General features: G+C 40.4%; 1 protein-coding gene across 1 annotated transcript in view; it reads left to right on the top strand.

Moving 5' to 3' along the window:
• The window catches only part of MTMR12 (myotubularin related protein 12), a 63,736-nt gene that overhangs the window by 15,075 nt on the left and 28,280 nt on the right, over window positions 1–20,381 (top strand). The window contains exons 2-5 of the mRNA XM_075184669.1: window positions 641–701; window positions 6,102–6,238; window positions 8,975–9,047; window positions 14,863–14,999. Of these exons, the coding sequence (XP_075040770.1) occupies window positions 641–701; window positions 6,102–6,238; window positions 8,975–9,047; window positions 14,863–14,999 (408 nt within the window). The remainder of the gene's footprint in view (window positions 1–640; window positions 702–6,101; window positions 6,239–8,974; window positions 9,048–14,862; window positions 15,000–20,381) is intronic.

The raw sequence follows: 20,381 nt of genomic DNA on the forward strand, positions 1-20,381 counted from the left end.
CTTGTACAGTTTTGTGCTGCCCTTAACTTTTGGGGCAACCAGTGTTTGTGTGAATAGATAACGACATGTAAACGTGTTTTTTCGTCACGGACCGTTACATAGCATCATCAAAATGAGGGCAAGTGGGTAACGCCTGTTTATCCAGTATATGTGAAGGAATGATGGATTGGACAAATGTAACATTTGCCTCTTATCATTGATCTATCCCCACATGCAGTATTCAGCATGTTAACTTTTCCTTTTTACTTTGTGTTTAAACAACACCTGCAGATTCTTTTCTCTGCAACAAGCTATTTAAAGCCTATATTTGGCCAAGGAGAATGTGGATAAAAATCTGATATATGAAAACAAAGCTAATTTTGACCTTTGCTTGTGATTGTGGTTTTACTCTGTAGACCTATGAATGCGATAAGAGAACGTGTGAAAGGTTTGTTTGCAGAACATAGACCAAGGGGTAGTTGTTCTCTACTAAAGATATGATTTATCGCTCACACAATGTAAAGAAAAGGTACATACAGGAAGAAGAAACTGATACAAGTAAATCAAACAAGTTTGAAGTGTTATTTTATAAACTGTACAAAACATTATATGAAATGTAAATGTTTTCTAAAAATATTTATTTTTTCTTTCACCTCAATAGGAGATAGAAGTTAAAGAAAAGGAGCAAGCAGCGAAAGTGGACGATGTCAATCTTTTACCAGGTAATGATTCTTCTATTGAGATCCATCGCCTCTCAATGCGATAGTGTGATGCGGGGGAATAACACCGGACACCCTCCCAGCACCGGGATTCAGCGCCAGGGTAATGGTATTTGTAAAAGTAGGGACTCCTAAAGTAACAAATACACAAAATCTAAAATGTACTTAGCCTTCAAACTGGTAAATAAAGAGGTTACACTGAAGGGTAGATTATAAAAATATAATTAGTAACTAAGTAAAGTAAAAAATAAGTAATAGAAAATAATCGGAATGTTCAACCTCACTCATCAAAGAGAAAATTCCAAAGTACATATCAGCTGAGTAAGATCTGAGGGTGTAATCTGCAGTAATCTGAGAGAACTGAATTTACATTCTATAGATTATTTAATAGTCAATAAAAGAATAACATAAATAACCTATAAAACAAAACCACTACCTTGTATATCGAATAGACCAAAAGTGCAACATATCCAAAGTGATCTTAGTCTAGCACAGCAGGTAAAGACGAAATGGAACTTTGAAAGCACTAATAGAGGCAGTTCAAACCCCCAGAATGATTGTGAGTCAAACAAGCCCACTACATCTACAGAGTGTCAGAACTGCAATGTAAGGGATCCTCCTAAGTCTCTGGTCAGCTTAGAACCCACAGAGGACACGAGATAAAATCCCCCACAATGATTATTCTTGTAAGAGTCCCAGCCGTAGGTGGTTAGTGGGAGGTATTCCCGGTCATGTTAGAAATCAGTCCGGCATATTAATAGCCTGGAGTTGTTGGTTCAGCAGTTCATGGAGACACGTGGTAACGTACCGTGATCACAATCTGGATAATGAGTGGTAATCGGCACTCTGACACGTATGTGGTTTAAGAAATGTCTACCTAGGAACACTTGCACTTGTACTAATGATGCACTCGGCCAAGTGCATCATCAGTGCTTGTTACACAGTACGTGGAGCAGATTCATATAAATAATACAATCCAAGCTGCATAGGATGTGAACAGATTTCTGTGGGTAAATGTATCAAGCTGAGAGTTTCTTGCGGGTTTGAAAAAGTGGCGATGTTGCTTATAGCAACCAGTCAGATTCTAGTTATTTAGTACATTCTACAAAATGACAGCTAGACTTTGATTGGTTGCTATAGGCAACATCTCCACTTTTTCAAACCCGCAGGAAACTCTCAGCTTGATACATTTACCCCTGTAGTGGATTTACAGACATACAGCAATATCTACTGAAGTGGGACACTCTGGATTAGAAGTTCCTTATTAGACTTTAGCCACAGTGTTCCTGTTCAGACAACTAATGTTACCGTTTGATTATTGGTTTTAATGTTATATACAGCAAATTAATAAGAAATCTACTTTTAATGCATCTTTTGGAATGACCTAGCTGAGAGCTAACCCCCCACCCGCACTTGTCCCCTCTCCTTTTTGCGGTAGCTGAAGATTAAGCCTATGGGGTTACCTTCTCCTTTGGACGTTCATGCCCTGAGCCTCTTTCACTTAAAAAATATATATTATATGCAATGTCTTAAAAGCTATGTTCATTTCATAGATTTTGTATTGCTTTAAGGTTGACACAGAATAGGCAAGAAGCAAGCAACTGGTAGAACTACAAGTTCCATTAGGCCCCGCCGGCCAGAGAACCTGTCCCAGAATTCCCTGCTCCTCGGTATCTAGAGAGCCAAGCCTGGGTTAGGATCTAGTTGTAGTAGGACAGGATAACACATCCTCATTCTGATGATCTAGGAGTTCAGGATTCTGCATATTTATCTTTTTTGTTTTTCAGATAATTTCCTGTCAAACTTTCTAGCACAGTTTGTTTCATTGTCAATGGCTCCCCGGGTTATTTCCTTACTAGGAAGTGGTCTGCAGTAGACGTTCCTGTGACGTAATATTTATTAAAATGAAGGAAATGGAGAACAATAAACTGGTATTGTTCCTTTGTCCCCTCTGAGCAGAAGCTTGTGTGTTCATACATGACATTTTGTATATTCAGTTCACAAACTATAATAAATATGGGGGGAAATAAAAGTAATATAAAAATAATAAAAAATAAACACTTTATTTTTCTTTAAATCATTAAAAAACAAAACAAAACCTTTTCTTCCCTAATCTCCTCAGGGGCATAACAAGATGGCATGAATGAATCTAGTGACCTTTATTATAAAGAATACCCATGGACACTCTGGTTGCTATAAGCAATACCAATCTGCAAACATCTGGTTGCTAAGGACAACAACAGTTGTGCACCTGTATAAACGTCCCTCATTGTGTGTAAAGCAGTGATGAGCAGACGGCACTTGGGCCACATGTGGCCCTCTGAGCCTTCACCCACGGCCCCCAGCTCCTTCTAGCTTTATTGTCCGATTTGTTTGTAATAGCTGTCACATTTCTTTCTCTTATATTAATTTATCTACTAATGTTGTTACAGATAGGTGTCCCTTTCATTAAAAATATTGTTGTTTTTTTTTTTTTAAAGCTTTATTTATAAAACACCAACACACATTTTCCACAAACAAAGTAAAGGACCAAAAAAGGCCATAGCAAATTTAAATGTATAAATCCGGCAAGGACTGTGCAACTGCCCGAGCCTGTCTTGTGTTGTTTTTTAATGTTTGTGTTTTATTTTGCATTTTTCTCTCATAACTTATTACTAATCTAATGCCCATAAAGTAATACAAAATTTGTAATGATGTCTGGTAAAAATTAGGAGGGTGTTCAGCAACAAATAGCGCACTACACTACAGACGTGTGCTATGTATTTGTGTGATCATACTCTCTATGTAGTAGGGCGCTACAGTGCACGCTTTTCTCCTTCAGTGAACATTGCCTCGTAGATTTCTTGCATTAACAGACCTATGCATAGAGCACAAAATTGTCAAAGAGGAACACTTAAAATTAGTGTGACCCCCATTGGTGCCCAGTGTGAATTTCTAAGTTCATGTGTAGTATAATCCATATTAAGATTACATTGTTACCAGGTGGGACTATGGGAATGGTATGTGTTAATGTAGGGAACAAGAGGCAAACATTGGTATAATGTTTAATGGGCTGGTGGGGGGATAGTGTAGACGTTAGAGGACAGTGTTGTGTGTTTATTGGGTGTGTTTCCTTTAGCCCATGACCGATCTAAAACCACTAAACACTTCTTGATGATATCAGAAGATAGTCGCATAACTAGAAATTGCTGGGCAAAGTTTTGATGGATCCTCCACACTGTCAATCCAGCTCATTATTATTAATATCACAGCTACGTATATTGTGTCCTCCTTAAAACCAACACTGAAAATCACTCACTGAAAAGTGCTTTTAAAAACCTTACGTTGTTGTGTCCGAAAGCGATTCCTATGGCTCTAATGACGCCCTTGTCAGAAGTTAAAAATTTAGAACACACATTTACAGATTTCCTGGTGTGAACAGATCTTAAATATTTATTTGTACATGTATAAAACTCAGCTGTTAGTGGAGATCAACACCTTATATGATAATACTGAATATTACTTGCACGTAGTCCAATGTTCCTCGTGATCTGCTGGGTACCCCAGTGTCCGGCGATGCTCCAGATACAGTCACTAACCGTTAGTATCATTGTTTGATTTAAGGAACACCACCCTAACAGAACGTTCCTTTAACAATTATTTTTGCGATTTATCTGGATAATGAAAATATTTACTGTTTTTCAAAGAAGATCAATACAAACCGCTGCTGTTCAGTAGAATAAATCACTGGGTAATGTCATGTTAGCGCTTTACCCATTGTCCTGACTGTTTCCACCTACAGACTGTTTTGTCCATGTAAGGGCCAATCAATGGAGTGTTGAATCTCCACAAAATGCATATTACGTAAAAGGAAAATATGGTTTATTTTTCATGCTGCAATGTGGATGTTACACTAGGCAGCAAAGACAATATTTAGGAGTATTTTATCAGATTGTTTAAATGACCATGTGCTGATTTTGCCACCAAGTTAATGCAAAAAAATAAGTTGAAATGGATAATTACTCAAAGCATAAACCTTGGATATGGGTTAAAGAATGAGGTTAATTAGTAGTTTTGTAATCCTTTTTTTTCCCCTTTTTTTCTAATTGATTATTGTCAGTTATGATGCAATAAAGATTCAATTCACAATAATCTAATATATAAATGTCTAGTGGCGTCTGTCTGTCTGTGTGTGTGTGTGTGTGTGTGTGTGTGTAAAAAATAAAACCGAGCTGCAGCGCCACCTGCTGGGCAGAGTTATACACTGACCTACTAAATTCTTAGTGTGTGGGAAAAAAAATTCAAAAAGGGCTGAAATTTGGTAGGGCTCAAACTCATTTTCGTGAGGTAATTTTACCTCATGAACACACATGTGTAGAGGTGTGTGTGTGTGTGTGTGTGTGTGTGTGTGTAAAAAACTATTTTCTCAGAAAGGGCTCATCCAATTGACCTGAAATTTGGTATACTGACATTTGACAAAAAAATTAGAATAGTCAAGTCAGTTAACTTCCATCATCCCCCCTTCCCCCCGTGGGTGGGGTAGTAAAGGCTAAATTTATGAGTTGAGGGCTCAAACTCATTTTCGTGAGGTAATTTTACCTCATGAACACACATTAAAAAGGGCGCTTGCGTCGGGAAGTAACGCTCTTCCCCTGAGGAGGCCTGGGCTAGGTCCAAATGCATGACAAGAACCTTTTTAAGACCTTAAGTAGCTTGATTTGACTAGAATGCATGAGTATCATGCACGGGTTAACTTGTTTATAATAAGTAACCATTGCACGTTTCTCAGGCCCTGTCTGAATTCGCCCATATTTTTTGTACACTCCTTCCATCGTTCGTTTTCATACTGGCTCCTACATTTTCACAAGCCTTCTCTAAACGTATTCTACATACATAGGAATTGTTGAAGCCTGTGATCCCCATATATAAAACACTTAAGGCACTCCTGCTCTAAACTGATACCCTCAAATATAGATCAGTAGGATGTGCCTCTTGTAATAGAAGTCACGCTGGTCAAGTTAACGTTTATTTTACTTGGTGTAAACATTCACAGACTTATAAATATAAATATTAGTTTGTTTTAATAAACATTGGCAGACACTGGTTACATGTTACTTCATTTAGAGGTGTTGTGATTGCTTTAAGAGCAGATTTTAGTTTTATTTTAAGCTAAATTCTCCTTTACTCTGAAACTTGGGAATGATTTTGCGGATGCCTAAAACTATAGTTATGAAAAATTTGACCATTTCTCTGTTTGTCCCAATCTGCATGTCAATAGTATTCGTGCAAAAATCGATGGCCTTTTTGACAGCAAAATCTGTAGCACAATAATTCTTAAGAGGGCGAGAAGCTTCTTATGTGTATTTGTATTATTGCATATTATTTGTTGTAATAATAACCGTGTGTGTTGTATTTGTTGTGCAGGTGAGACTCTGCTCTGCGAGGCCAGCAATGTGATAAAGTGCGCCCAGGATGACACCTCCCAGCGCGGCGTCTGTGGTAGACTTATCTGCACAAACTTCAAGATCGCGTTTCTTTGTGACGAGGTCCCAGACGATAATGTGAGTATTTGTTTCTTTACTTGTTAGCAACGTGGGGTTGGAAACAATGTCCCTAAATTCTAGATTGGAATCCAGTTGGCAAGAACAGCGAGGATCTGGGGCCTGATTCATTACGGTTCTTAACTCCAGAAACTTGTTTGTCTCCTGGACAAAACCCTGTTACAATGCAAGGGGTGGAAATTAGAATTCTGTTTTGCACAGAAGTTAAATACTGACTGTTTTTTCGTGTAATACACAAATATCAACTTTAAATTTTAGTGTACAATTAAGATATCAAGTATTTCTGTGCTACATGAAAAAACAGTCAGTATATAACTTAGGAGCTTTTGAACAAGTGCTCAACAAAGCGATTTCCAATTGATATTCCATTCTATTTCAGCGTACCCTGACGCCCAGGGCGTTTTTAAGCTCACGTTACGAGCTGTGATGTGTAAAATTGCTGCACTTTTCCAACTGAAAGAAAACATTTATTTAAGTAGGCATGAGAGCGCTCCTGAAGCTGGGAAACCAATGATGTGAAAAGCATCCACATGTCATTACGTAAGAGTCCGGACGCAGCTTTGTAAGACATTGCTGCCAACTGTTCTTATGCAGGGCTCCAAGTTTTAAATGTATGACCTTCAATATTGCTACACACACACTTACGTGAGAACCTCTTTAACCTTAATCTAGGAGTCTAGTTGTATTACTAGAATCTTGTGAATTACCTTATAGTTCTATCCACCTCCTTCACACTATCCGTCTATCTCCCAGACCTGACTCTTCCACCTTGCTAGACTACATTTATAGCAAGTTATTGCTGCATTTCAATGATTGTATCATCTACAAAAACATGATCACTAAATGCTTGTTCAGTCACTGAGAGGAGCTCTGACAAACAAGGTATTGAGGAGAGGAATGCCTGAGGTAGTGTTTGCAATATTGAGGTCTGCTAACGATGTGTTCACCTCCCATAAATGCAGGGCAGCTTGCTGCAGGGCCTGTACTTAAAGATATTATAAGTAGCTTCTATAGCAAGAATATTATTTTACATTTCTCATCTAATATTAAAGAAAAGGGTTAGTGTGCCTAAAGGCTCTAAGGATTCACTGCTGTCTTTGCCTGTTCCTGTTTTCTGGGTCCATCTGCCAGCTCTCCGGACCTTGGCAAACGGCATCAGCAAGCCTTGGCAGACGCGATATATTATATTTGCATCGGTTGTCTTTAATACCATAACAGGGGAAGAGGGATAATTACACTAACCGTGATTACCAGATATGATGATGTGACAATCTCAGGCACCTGCATAAAGACGGCACCAGGTATTCTAAAGAGCTCTATTCTTAATGATTCGGAGTAAGTGCCAGGAATGTGGCTAAATCTTCAGTGCAGGAGAACATCCTGTAAAGAGTGAAACGGATTAAAGGTTCCCCGAGGGGCATTGCCATTTCCTATAAACCTAATAATCCACTTCTGCATTGCAGCCAGAATGTTAGTGCTTCCTGCCCACTGCCTGCTTTTATTTTGGATACCCCTTGGTTTAATTTATTCCACACTATTGCTGCCTTCTCCACAAATACAGCAGAATATTGTGTTTATAAAGCCTCACTTCTGCTTCTTCTGTCTATAGTTGTTTTATTTGAAATACATGTTTTCCCTAAAAACACGTAAATTCTTCCAAACCATGACCAGGCTTAACGTGATTGGCATTACCTGTACAATACATGTGTAGAGGAGTGTAAGCTATTGCCTTTGTGGTACACATCTGCTAGTGCAGGGGTAGGCAACCTGCGGCTCTCCAGTTGTTTGGGAAACTACAAATCCCAGCATGCCTTGCCACCTATCTGCTGGTTATCTACTGGCAAAGCATGCTGGGACTTGTAGTTTCACAAACACCTGGAGAGCCGCAGGTTGTCGACCCCTGTGCTAGTGGTTCCCTGAGTTACTAACCATCTCCAGTGTCATTTACCAGGTACATGGGCACATATATAATTATTGATGCACAGGAAATTGGAATTATTACCCATAAATTGTAACTGATTTTGTGTATACTAGTGTAGATTAGAGCATTAAATCAAACATCTGGTGTTATGGGTTACATTATACTTTTCCTGTACGTCAGTAGTGTTCATAAATGTATATATATGTGTGTGTGTTCACCACTACGGCACTGACACCGCCAGTTATCTGCAAGCAAATAAAATGTGTAAATCGTAACACGGCCCCTTGTATTCTGATTGTATAATCTATGGCGCAGTCTATACATTGTGTTCATCCGCTGACCAAGTTAACAGTCCTTTCATATAGAGTAGGCCGATTATTTTGGAGACCACATCTTCTGCAATGTTTAGTTTTGTACAAAATTATAGAGGGTGCAAGTTGTGACCTCTTTTGATACATATGCACATTTTCATCCGTTGCACTTAGTAAAATTATATTTAGGAAAAAAAAATTGTAATTTAATACTTTGTCCCATATAATAGTGAGCAATATATCATTTGCTGTACTGAAAAGTGTCTGTATTTTATAGGCTAATGGTTTATTTTCGGGGATAGATCTCAGTTTTTGTTGTGTGTTCTTTAGACACACAACCATTGCTCACTCACTGATGTATAATAATAGAGAGTTACGCTTGACATGCATGCACATCTGCTTCCTCTAGCTCAGGCCAGACATGATGTGTTCCTGTCTGAGAGAGCACCCAGTACCATGCACGCTCTGTATTCAGGGTCTGACTTTTTCCTTCTTGTCTTTCAGACTCCAGAATTTAAGCACAAGATTCTCAGTGAGAATGACATCACCCTGCATTGTGTGGACCAGTTGTATGGAGGTAAAGTCTGTCTCTGGTGCAACGTTCAGCCTACACTCTTCCTTATTTACTGTTTATTATGAATTTGCTGCTTCCTCTTTTTAATTTTTACAACCAATATTATTTTCAGGCTTCCTCTTGATTTGAGGCTTTTTTTTTTGCCTGTGACACAGTGGTTAGCATTGCTTCCTCACAGCTGGGGTCATGGGTTAGATTCTGGCCAAGGCAGTATCTTTATATAGTTTGTATTTCCTCTCAGTGTTTAGGTCTCCTCCGAGTGTTCCGTTTTACTGCCAAAAATAAAATTACTGTCCAAAAACTTGTGTGGGGGGTAAGGAATGTAGATTGTCGGCTCCAGCGTTGCAGAAACTAATGTGAATGATTAGAAATGATCTGTGTATTATAATTAGTGCTATATCAATAAATGATATGTTCAAATATAGTATATTCTTGGTGTTATGAACCAAACAAATACCCAGCATTGTACAGTCCTGCCAGAAGGGGTTACACTTTGTTGTTGTTGTTGTACTTTTTATTAGTTTTCGGTTATTGTGACCTTGGTTGCTGGAGTTCAGCAAATTTACTGAACAGAAACAGTCCCATGTAGAGACTGAACACATGTAGCGTCTCTGTATGACGTGAGGTCCACTAAGAAACCCGATTATTGGGTTGCTGACATTCTACATAATTCTATACGTGGAACATGTAATCTATACAATCAAGGCATATCCATAAACAATCAGCACATGCTTGGAAATTGTTTTAAATGATCGTGGTAAAATAGTCACTTTCCATTTCTGATGCTTTTCATTAATTAATTGAAGCCTGCGGATAAGACGTTCTCCCTCCATTCCACTTACACTGGTAAATAAAGTTTTAAAACAGATTTAGATTTGTGAAATAAAAGAAATGGTTAGCGGACAAATATCATTTTTAAGGCCCCTCTCCCATCATAAAATGCCTCCTCTCCATCTGGTATGTGGGGCTTTTTGAAGAAAAAATAATGTTGATATTCTTACGCTATACCTTGGTGAGACGGTTACTCTGGTAATGGAGACAGGACTAGGGTGATGACTGTATGGGGGGTAATTCAATTGCCGGTGATGCGGACATCGCGCCACGCACACTGCCGGTAATTACGGTAGAAATCTCTGCTCATCTTTCCTCGCATCAAAATGAGTGTAGATTTCTGTCACAATCTCCGCTGAGAAGTGTCTTCAGAACGTCCCATAACTAATTTAGTCGGGTTTTTAGCCTGTGGTAAAGCTGTATTGGGATGTATTGCAATAAGGAGATATTTCTTTTAGCTAGAGGGCAACTGTGTACACAGACTCCTATACTGACTTGTCTGTAAGACTGACTGAGAGGCCAGTTCACCAATATCACAGTGTACGTACTTTACTGACCGAACAGGCAGTAGGAGCCTTGCTCAGTCTCTGCGCTCTGATTACATCTACAAACACTGATACTTGGGTGTTAAGTCATCTTTCAAGGTCATGGTTGGTGCTCAGATTTCTCAAGTTGTTCAACCTCTGACTTAGACAAACAACATTAGCCATAGTGTAGCTTCACACTAATGGAAAACAAATGATTAACCCTAATATCCGACACCGGTATTTAGAACATACTTTAAAGGGACACTAGCCGCAAAATTTTCTTTGCTGAAAGCAGGAATCCTATGAGAAGCTGATGTGTTTTTTTGACATTAATCACTGTGACAGGCTATTGGAAGCAGTCTGGTAATTACCTTTTGTTTACCTGAGTTTGATTATTAAGATTGCTGTTAATGATTGATAATTCTGCAGATTTTCCACAATGTAATGTAACTGTCATGACAACCACAGTCACATGGCACATAATGCAGTGAGCAGAGAAACTTTGGAATGACCCCCTGAGCTCTGTTTTCATTGTTCCTCTCATCTCCACCCTCTGCCATCACATGACACGCTGGGAATCGGAGAGCCTGTGTAGGTGTCTGGCTGCCATACTTGTGTTCGGTCCAGAGTGATTATGAAAAGGAGATAATGATTTGCAGGAGGACGTAGGAGAATAATAACTTTAAATAAAACAGTAAAACTATGTGGGATTGCTGCTTTAATTGTGTATAGCACTGGGGAATATTAGACATAGTTATAGATCTGTTATCCCTATGTTTACGTTATGAGCCAATGTAGGGAGCAGTGTCACTAGGCCACGGCTTACGCTTTTATGTTCTGTGAGAGGATTTCCACAGTCGGTAAGATTGACAAGAGTCCTTTGGGAGAAGTTAATGGTCTTATGACATGGGCAAAGAATGGCACCTGTACTCAATGCTGAGCCCCCGATTAAAATGAGATAAGGTCCTATAACAAGAATATGTTATACTCGTATCCCTTAATATTTACATTAGACATTCTCATTCTCTCCAGCAAATCAATTGGGTATTTAGACCTGCCCCAGTGTGGTGTTAAATGGGATTTGTGTTTGGAAGCCATTTGCACACAAAATGTTCTTTAGTGTTTGTTAATTTAATCTTAAACCTTTACTACACTTGGGGCTAGATTTACTAAACTGTGGGTTTGAAAAGGTGGAGATGTTGCCTATAGCAACCAATCAGATTCTAGTTGTCATTTTGTAGAATGTGCTAAACAAATAACTAGAATCTGGTTGCTATAGGCAACATCTCCACCTTTTCAAACCTGCAGTTTAGTAAATATATCCCTTGGTCCCGTTTGCTTTAATGATGATCTGGGTAAAGGAACACACAAGCAGTACTTTAAAATGAAACGAACACCTAAAATGTGTGGGTAGTAGGTACATCGGTAAAACAGCTCGACAAGGTGGCTGGGGGGGCTTAGATGAATGACACTAAAATAATGTCTCTGATTATGTTGTATATGATAAGGCACAAAGGGGTATATTTACTAGAGATGGGCGGGCTTGGTTCCCCGAGAACCCACCCGAACTTTGCCTATCCAAGTACCGAGCCGAGCAGGTTTGGTACTCTCCCGCCCGCTTGGATTCCAAATTGAGGCCGAATGTCATCGTGACGTTGACGGATCTCGGGGTTTGGTTCTCGCGATAATTGAAATCCATAAATACCCGCCTCCACAGCAATCCATCGCCATTTGACAGAGGGACAGAGTCGGGTGTAGTCACAGGCTGATTAGAGCAGGGACAGAGAATATACCTTATTCTTCATACAATTCTGATAACAATTGATAGACAAGAGAGGAGGATAGAGGAGTCATTTTATTTTTTTATTTTTTTCAATATTTGGCACTACAAGTGCTTTGGGGTGTCCCCATTCTTTTGCATAAATTTTTCTGGCTGTCAAAAGTCATATTTGTCAGCAGTATCTAAAACAATTTGTAGCACTACAAGTGCTTTGGGGTCGTAATGGATTCAAAGCAGTCCACATATGAGCAGAATCAGCAACCAGGTTCTGTCACACAGTCTATTGAAATCAGTCAAAAAAACACACACCCAAAAAACATTTACCGTGTTGAAGCGAAAAAGAAGTGTAACTGAGGAAAAGTTAAGTGCCGATAATTTTTTTTTTTGCCAACATGCCATTCTACACACGCAGTGGCAAAGAGAGAATGAGGCCTTCACCTTTGTCTATTAGTGCCAGATCAAAAAATGTTACCGAGCCTACAAGTGGTGCACAACTATTGTTACGGTTCAAAGCCGAGCTGCAAGATAACAGTAAGGCATTAGAGGATAATGTTTGCTCTGAAACACAAATGACACCAATCCCTGTGGAGAGTCCATCCAACAGTGGGATGTCTAATCGTGAGCATTCTGTTAGTGTACCCATAAAGAGGGACCCTTTCAGCAGTTCTGCTGATGTGTACCTGAACAGCACGAGTGTCGCCGGTGATACACAAATTGAGGATGCCACTTTGGAATTAGAGGAGGGGGAGATTTGTGTAGGCGACGAGGGCTCTAATGAGGATGTTGATGATTATGATGCAGACAGATACCAAATTGCCTTTCTCAATTTCTATTTATATTCTAGATTATATAACGGCTGAATAGTTTTCTATTTTACTTCTAGTGGAGAGGGGATCTGATGCAGACAGATGCCAAAGTGCCTTTGTCCATTTCTTTGTATATTTTAATTCTACAGTCTATGCAGGCTGCTTTTTTTTCTATTTTACTACAAGTGGATGGGGTAGGGGGAGCTGATGCAGACAGATACCAAACTGCCTTTGTCCATTTCTTTTTACTTTCTAATTCTACAGTCTATGCAGGCTGCTTTTTTTTTCTATTCAGCTACAAGTGGAGGGTGTAATATACACCCAAAGACATTGGCTGCATTGCCACTAGGCTAAGATGAAGAGGAAGACGACCAGGTTTGTGTGTAGAATTAAGGACTGCCTATCAGGGATTAAACTGTTTTCTTCCTAATTTATTAGCTTCAGAATTGCCTTACTTATCCAAGAAACAGGTGGAGCACTAAATTAGGTTATTTTATGCCCAAACACATTGATTTTTAAACAAATTTGCAAAACAAAACCAAAACCAAAACACGCAAGGGCGGTTTGACAAAACCAAAACACGACGGTAATCCAGATCCAAAACCAAAACACCGGGGTTCAGTGAGCATCTCTAATATTTACTAAACTGCGGGTTTGAAAAAGTGGAGATGTTGCCTATAGCAACCAATCAGCTTCTAGCTGTCATTTTGTAGAATGTACTAAACAAATAATAACTAGAAACTGATTGGTTGCTATAGGCAACTTCTCCAATTTTTCAAACCCGATATATGAAGTCTTTATTGTGGACACTTCTCGAGCAGTGTGTCCTTGTGCAGACAAGTATTAACCTTTATACAACACAGTGTAATGATCTTTTACTCATCTTTACAGTTTCTTAATAATATGGTAAAGAAGAAATCTCTAATTCACATTAACTACCTTGAGATTAAAATCGACATACATAACATTCTTTAAAGCATATGTGGGGGCACCGTAAATCTCATTTCATCTTATTTTGCTTGTCTTTCTTAAACCTAAAGGTAACAAGTCTGCCCAGTTTTCACTAAGAATACATCTTTAGACCCCTTTCCAATGAATGAACAGAACTGGACAGACTCATTTACCTTAGTAAAATATAAATATATTATATTGCTTAATTGATACAATATTAACCATAAACAGTCAATATGGTGTCAATCAGGTTGGCTTCCACATCACATTCTAGATCACGTCATTCATAAACTGAATGTTAGCAATGACCATCTGATAGTCCTTAGGGGCAGCATTAATTCTGTAATTTGTTGGGTTTTTTTTGATTGTTCGTTTCGGGGTTTTTTTTTTGTAAATAATTTGGCTACGACTTCCACTGACCGAACAGTTTTATGTACTGTATGCTACTGACAGGGTAATACGGGAATTTTTTAAAGAGAAATGCAGCTCTTAGCATATCATTTGATGGGGGTGGGGGCAGATTTTACAGTGAACTGAGCAGATTGAGCTCAAATGGGCATTCCAAAGCCCCTCTGCTCAGTACATCATGTGACCAGTTGCCATGGTAATTACATGACACTGCAAATACAGAATTACAGATCATGAATAGCAATCTAAAGGAACAAAAATAAGGGAAAAATTTTAATTACTAAGCTTATTATATCCTGCCACAGTGATTTAGGTTTTTTAAATAATAATAAAAAAATTTCATGCAATTGCTGCTTTAAACCCCTTAATTGTCTCCATTTTTCAATTTGTTTTTCTGAACTGTTCTTGTTTTGAACCTGCAAGTGAACAATGTGTCAGTATTTGTAACATATCTTACTTGGTTTTCTATGACTTCATAGTTACAGGTATCATGGTTTGTTTCTGTCCCTTTGCAGTGTTTGATGATAAAAAGAAAGTGCCAATATCTGGACCATCTCTTAAGAAATATCCAAAGAAACTGATCATCTACTGTAAAGACTTCCGAGTGTTTCACTTCTCTCTCTGCTACTGTAAAGAAGCGGATGTGAAAATGGTAAATATAGCTCCTCTCACAGATGCCTGAATTGTGATTTTGTGATTACCTTCTACAATATCCTCATCCACGCCTAATAAAGAGTTTATTCAGAAAACCATTTTGCATTTCACGTTGCTTTCGCGGATTTAAAACGTAGCTATCGTATGGTCCAGTATTGAGATCCTCGATTGACTAATAGTCCTGTTACTGACCATCCCTCAGTGATGTCACTAGCTCCCTGTGAATTGATTGGCTGAATGCGAGTTATGTTCATTATATGTGTGTTTGGTTAGCTTACAGAACGTCTGCCTTCACTGTGAGCGAGTGATGGGGGTATATAGTTCTGATATAGTAGAGTACCTTCTCATAGCCCCTATTAATACCCTATTGCGTTATCTATGCATGTAAAAGATCTTTAAAGATCGCCGTAGCATATTACATCACTTTGTTATGGCCAATGCTGCCAACATCCATTTACCGTAAATGCATCGCCCTTATTTATAGTAATGTCGTCATTTCTCTCTAAATTTTTCTTTTTCGGGACCAGATCTACAATATGCAATGTGTGTTTTTAGTGGTTTCTATAGAAGAGCTACTATACTAGGTAATCTTCACACGGGCCATTCGTGGTGCTCAGACCGGGCTACAGGGTCAGTGTTTAATTTTGCCCCACACATAGCTGACAATGTTGGAAGGGATTTGTCTATTCCGTGCAGGGTCCGAGCCGCTGGATGTCTTAGTGGCACATTAAGGCTATAGGTGGGGTTTGAAAACGACACCGCGCACAGGCAGATAGCAGGCATTTACCAACATGACCAATAATAATCTGATCAATCATTGTGTTATCAGACATTAGATACACACTCATTGCCCAATCTCTGCTGTTGTTGCAGCACATGTGACCAGCTTAAAGGACTCCAAATTCACTGGTGTTAATTATATACTCCACTGTTAGGAAATAGGGTATGTTCCCTGTTTTCTATGCTGGGGACATACTTAAATACCGGAAGCTCCACTAAAGGTGCAGATGACGAGGGGGCGTGGCCTGGCGGAGCATGGTGTAGGTTGCAGATACCGGAGCTCCCCAGCCTAAATATCCTGATCGGACATCCTGATGACCTGTAACTCCCTCTTACCGCAATAATTTTGTGGGGGAACTGTCCTGGCACTAGCAGAGGCAAGTTTGGTGTATGTTGGAGGATCAGGGCGGCTGTGAGAGTCACGAGTGACCGGAGCGCTGCTGAGGCGGAACCTGTTGGCGGGGAAAAGACTGAGCTCTAGCCGGAGAGTAAAACACTGAAGTACATACTTACTTGTTCAGAGTGGGGACAGCTGGCTCTGTAGAGAGAAGATATCTGGCAATTGGAAAGGAGTGGAAGGTCAGTACTCGGGTTCCCGCCGTGAAGTGGTTTGAGGCGCCATCTTGGGAGAGTATTGTCGGAGGGAGGCAGAGTATATACATCTCTGTATGAGAAAAGGCTCAGCTGGTAAAACCTATGTGGTGTGGGACTGCTGTTTGTGCCACAGTGAAGAGAATACTAGGTGTATCTGAAGGTTCTCCCTCTGTGAAGTGCCTGAATACAGGGGCTGCCTGAAAGTACATGTGTCTCAGTGATCACTTAACATAGTGCTTTTATCTACATTTGAGACATCCAGGGTGCTGTGGATTTGAGGACTGGGTGTTCTGCTATAACATCAAGTTTATAAGCTGAGCTGTAAGTGAATAACCTAAGAGTGCAACTATCAACATCTGGGCATAGCAGGTGCCATCATGGGAAAGCACACTGCAAGTAACACTGCTGCCAGCAAGCTGGAGAAATATGCTCGCACTAATCCTGCTACAGCGGCAGGGGGAGCTCCTGCGTCTGAGCTGCGGGTATCCCAGTCTTCTACAGACGCAGAAACACCTGCTGATTCTACTCTTCAGGAGGTCCTGAAAGCCATCGCTGCCTCTGAAAAGAAGGTAATGGATAAAATCGGAGAAGTGCAGGTTGATTTGTCATTGATGCGGCAGGACTTTCAGAAAATTAGGGAACGTGTGTCGGAGACAGAGGCTCGCATATCTATACTTGAAGATACTACAGTCCCTTTACCGCAGAAAGTTGCCGGCCTGGAGGCTCAGATGGTGTCAGTTAGACAGAAAATGTCAGATATGGAGGGTCGCCTCAGACGCAGTAACATTCGACTGGTGGGTCTCCCTGAGAAGGCGGAGGGAAATGCTCCGGAGACATTTCTTGAGAACTGGATGATCCAGCTATTCGGCAGAGAGGAGTTCACGGCCCAGTTTGCGGTGGAAAGGGCACATCGGATCCCGACACAGAGACTACCTCCTGGTGCACAGCCGCGCACATTTATTGCCAAGATGTTGCATTATAAAGATCGGGATGCTATCCTGCGATTGGCTCGGATTAAGGGCCCCCTGATGCATGAAAACCAGAGAGTTGCTGTATTTCCTGACTTTTCGGTGGATGTGCAAAAAAGCAGAGCACAATTTATACAGGTGAAACGTCGTCTTCGTGAAATGCAATTGCCATATGCTATGCTCTTCCCGGCAAGATTGAGGGTGATTGCAGATGGGACTACCCTTTTCTTTGGATCATCGTCTGAGGCGACTCACTGGCTGGACAGGAGAGCTCCTAGTGGTCTTCGTCCGGATTGAAGATGCTCCTGGTGATGTATTGGTCTATTGAACTGAGATGATACCATTAAGGACTATGTGCCTTTGATAGCTATAATGTTTTGGATAATATATATCACTTGGATGTATGTTTATATAAAATTGAAATACTGTCATTAATACTGTAGGTATTTGGATACTTATATGTTATGTATAAGGTGATAGTATTTGAAACTGCTGAATTCTGTTGTTGGTGCTAATAGATAGGAGGGTTAGGGGAGTACTAGGGGTGAATTTGTGGGTTGGGGAGCTTCCCTTGCTTAAAGGGTCGCGGTCTCCCTCTTCTTTTTTTTCAGTGCATATAGGTATCTCCATAAGTACGGGGAGATAGGTGTGTGCGTTGTCTAAGGAGATGTGGGATAGTTATAAGGGGATCCAGGTATGTCTGAGTTGGGGGTGGATATACGGGGAGGGGGGTTGTTTGAATAGGGTAGGGAGGGATGAGTTTTTACAATACAGTGACAAGTATGGTACTTTATCTTTATACAAATGCTTTCGGATGTTGAGACTGTCTATCTTGGTAAATGCTAAGGTGGCTGGGTGTCTGCCTGGGCTGGAAGGGGTTGACGGTTATGGTAAGATGCTTCATGTGTATTCCCTTGTGCTATGGCGACTGGGAAGGTGAATAAGGGGTCTATAAAAATCCTGACCTGGAATGTACGTGGTCTAAACGATAAAATTAAACGGTCTTTGGTCATATCCCAATTGAAAAAGTATGAGGCAGATGTTATATGTTTAACTGAAACTCATTTAGTGGGAGGTAAAGTGTTGGCCCTTAAGAAACCGTGGGTTGGATGGGCATATCATGCTACTCATATGGGCCATTCTAGAGGGGTATCTCTCCTTATACGAAAGAAAGTAAATTTTATTCTGGAATTGGTGGAGTCGGATCCATTAGGTCGATATGTTTTTGTAAGGGGCTGCTTCGATTCCAAACGTATAAACCTGCTATCAGTCTATGTCCCCCCTCCCTATAGTGGTGAGGTCCTAAAAAAGTGCAGTGATTTTATTTCTCTGTCTCCTGATACTCCAGTGATCTGCTGTGGGGATTTCAATAATGTGTTGGATTCTAATGTTGACAGGTGGAGGGAGGTGGGGGACAATACACATGCTAAGAGATCAAAGTTTGCTGATTTGGTGGCAGAAATGGGTTTGGTGGATGTGTGGCGTCTGAGGCATCCGGCAGAGGTTTGTTTCTCATGTTTCTCCACTTCATATAACGCCTTCTCCCGAATTGATCTAGGACTTGTATCGGGGGAACTGCTGCCGGCTGTCTCTGGTGTCGCATATTTGCCAAGGGGAATTTCAGATCACTCTCCATTGATATTAACAGTTGAACTTAATGTTTCTCGAGGTCAAGCATTTTGGAGGCTTAACCCCTTTTGGTTGACATTATTACAGGATGGAAATATTTTAGAGTCCCAATGGGAGGAGTACTTTGCTACCAATGTGGATACAGCAGCCCTGTCTGTCGTTTGGGATTCCTTTAAGGCGTTTTTAAGAGGCTCTTTAATTAGAAGCATCAACTGTTTCAAGAGAGAATCTAGGTTGAAAGGCGATAGATTGGAAAAAGAGGTTGTGCGGTTGGAGGAAGTATATCTCTCTTCTCATGCGGTTTCTGATAGGATGGCTTGGTTAACAGTACAGAGAGAGTGGTCGGATTATTTGCTAGATAAATCAAGGCGTAAGTTGTTATTTGCTAAACATACACAATACTTTGAAGCGGATAAGTGTGGTAGGTTTTTAGCTTATTTAGCTAGGTCTGAAAGGGCGGCGACTGTAGTGGCGGGGATTACTGATACTTTGGGTGTCGTGCATACCGTGACTGAAGAGATTAGTGATGTTTTCTATACGTATTTCAAAGAGGCTTATACGTCAAGAGCTGAGTACTCAGACTCTGATTTAGATACGTTTCTGGCGGCTGTTTCCATACCCGAACTGAGTATAGATGGTAGAGAAAGTTTGGAATTGTCAATTTCTGATGAGGAGATTGTAGCTGCAATATCAGCGTTCCCAAATGGTAGGGCTTCGGGCATAGATGGAATACCCATAGAGCTGTATAAGAAACATTTGGGGTTTTTTGTGCCTCGCCTGAAGGACATGTTTACAAGTTTTAGAGATCAGGGGTGTGTGTCTCCGTCTATGTCTGAAGCCATTATAGTTCTTATCCCTAAAACGGGAAAGGATCCCTTGTTTCCAGAATCATACAGACCGATATCGTTACTGGCAACGGATATTAAGATTTTAGCAAAAATTTTGGCGACACGGTTGAACCGGGTGATTAGTGAGATCGTGCATCCTCATCAAACCGGTTTTATGCCAGGAAAATCTACGGCCATAAATCTGCGAAGGCTTTTTTGTCATTTACAGTTGCCCCATCCTGCGGAGGAGGAGGCGGTGGTGGTGTCCTTGGATGCTGCTAGGGCCTTTGACTCTGTGGAGTGGAGGTACCTGTGGGCGGTGCTTTTGAAATTTGGGTTTGGACCGTTTTTTATTCAGTGGATTAGACTTTTGTATTCTTGTCCTACAGCTAGAGTCTGTGTAAATGGCTTTATGTCCCGCCAGTTTGTTATGGGCAGAGGTACCAGACAGGGATGTCCCCTGTCCCCTGCTCTGTTTGCCCTTGCCATAGAGCCATTGGCATGTGTGGTAAGAATGCAGCCAGATATCACTGGTTTAAAGATGGGCTGCAGGACGGACAAGATTGCCCTTTATGCAGATGA

The sequence above is a fragment of the Mixophyes fleayi genome, chromosome 1, assembly GCF_038048845.1.
Source record: "Mixophyes fleayi isolate aMixFle1 chromosome 1, aMixFle1.hap1, whole genome shotgun sequence".
Lineage (NCBI taxonomy): Eukaryota > Metazoa > Chordata > Amphibia > Anura > Limnodynastidae > Mixophyes > Mixophyes fleayi.